A 1978-nucleotide genomic window follows, 5' to 3' on the forward strand; every position below is an offset into this window, starting at 1 on the left:
CATTAGCACGCCGCTGGACATCAAAAGTTGTAGACAATGGCGAATCGTGGCCGCGTTAACCTACTGTGGGTAGCATGTTTGCGCTCGATACCAGACATACCGCGAAGGTGACGCTACCCAACGGCAGGACAACGACGGCTCTCCTTGCCAGTATAGTGTACCAGTATTGATAGATATGGTGTGGCTTTAACGTATGCGTCTCGACGTTCTACTACACAGCCCCAGGCCACTCAGCGTGTTTCACTGAATCTAAAACCTGGTAAGTTACCTCCAATCCTGCATTTGAGGCACATCTGCCTACAATATTAAATTGTGAAAGTGCTCTAAATGACGGAGAGCAGTGAGGAATTCATAACAATTAGTGCGTCAGCTGTGAATTCATTCTGGTTCATGTACCTGTACCCGCAGCAGGAAAACATTACTTTCCCTATGTAAGGTTTCTTGTAAAAAAAATGTCCGCGTTTTGTTGCAATTGGAATGTTTGAATGTTTGACCATCCAATCAAATCTTCACTTTTTAACTGAGACTCTTAGTTAAAAAGTGCATTGGTGCACTCTTATTGGCTGACGTTTGGGGCAGGGAACCCGATAAATATATTTATTGCCAATTATTGTTTATTGTTTCTCTCAATAATTTATTTACGAAAAATTCTTCAGCAAATATGTATTTACGAAGTTACCACGACCCAAATTTTCCGTATTACACGAGATCCCTGCAACAGCGTAAAAAGGTCGCTTCAAGTATATAACGAAAAAGTAAAAAGTGGTGAAATCAGTGAACATCCAAGATTTGTATGTACATTTTACACCTGTTGCATGAAATCCGTGGTTGCGGAGAACTCGTGTAATACGGTACTTTCCTGGACAACGACGACCAACAGTTTGTGGTTGGTTTTGAGCCCCTCGACTTCACCGAAACGCATATTTTAGTTCATTCTGCAACTTCCCAGGAACACAACAAAACCTACTCTCTCTTTTCACCATGCCCAACTCTCTTATCGCCTCGCCTTCTACTAAGTGCAAGTTCACACCGAAACAAATGGCGTCCTTCAAAAAACAAGCCCATGCTAGATGATCAAGGAGATCCAACGGATCTGCAAACCTGCAAGGCGTGCGGAAAGACGAGAAAGCGTGTACCCAAAACTGGGTACTGTCTCATATGCGGGCTAACCACCCTCGCTTCGATGTGAAGATGGAGGCAGCCAGTACCACTGCCACCGGAACTCTCATCCCGTGGGTTTGCCAGAAGGCGTCAAACCGGTACGTGTGGATCGACTGGATCGTCAAGGGCAACCTTCCGTTCGCATTCGTCGAAATGGAGACAACCAGAAGGTAACTCACACCACGATCAAGACCAAATATTATTTTTTTAACTTTAATTTTTATGTTAGGTACACGAACTTGGCAAACGTGTGTGAGGAGTCACGACATGGAGCTCGTCACCAAGGCTGCGGAGAAAAACATCGGCGAAGAGCTGCCGGAATGCTTCGGAGTTATTCTCGACGACTGCACGTTCGGCAGCAAGCACTACATGACAGCGTACGACTGCTACAAGCACAATGGTGCGCGTCGCTGTCCCCTTATCTCCATGGCACCAGTGATCAATGTGGTGAAGTGGCAGTTGGCTTATGGGAACAAGGGACTGATTGATGGAATGTGTCATGGTAGACGACGGCGCGTCAGTGATTACGTCATCATCTGTGAAGATTACGTAATCATCAAAGTGGATCGACATGGTGTAATCATTTGGACACGCGATCTACCCTCAAGGATTCGATCTACTGTCGACACATCAACTGATTTGTACCCATGGTAAGTACTACGCGACCAAATAACAGAGTGGAATTTGCCTTATCAAGAACAAGTGTCTTCGGTTCAAGATTGGAAGGCTGTAGCGGGAAGTATATTGGCCCATACAGTAATCAAGTAATTCTACCAAGGACACGTGTCAGTCGCCGGAGTTTGCAGCTTGGCCGGTC

General features: G+C 45.6%; 1 protein-coding gene across 1 annotated transcript; it reads left to right on the forward strand.

The window, feature by feature from the left end:
• Window positions 1-1158: 1158 nt before the first annotated feature.
• Window positions 1159-1685, forward strand: PPTG_12281 (hypothetical protein; the record flags this gene model as incomplete). The annotated part of the gene is made up of 3 exons (XM_008908009.1): window positions 1159-1331; window positions 1419-1608; window positions 1668-1685. The coding sequence occupies 3 exons, from the start codon at window positions 1159-1161 to the stop codon at window positions 1683-1685; spliced, it is 381 nt and encodes a 126-aa protein (XP_008906257.1).
• Window positions 1686-1978: the final 293 nt, after the last annotated feature.

The sequence above is a fragment of the Phytophthora parasitica genome (genome assembly GCF_000247585.1).
Source record: "Phytophthora parasitica INRA-310 unplaced genomic scaffold supercont2.28, whole genome shotgun sequence".
Lineage (NCBI taxonomy): Eukaryota > Oomycota > Peronosporomycetes > Peronosporales > Peronosporaceae > Phytophthora > Phytophthora nicotianae.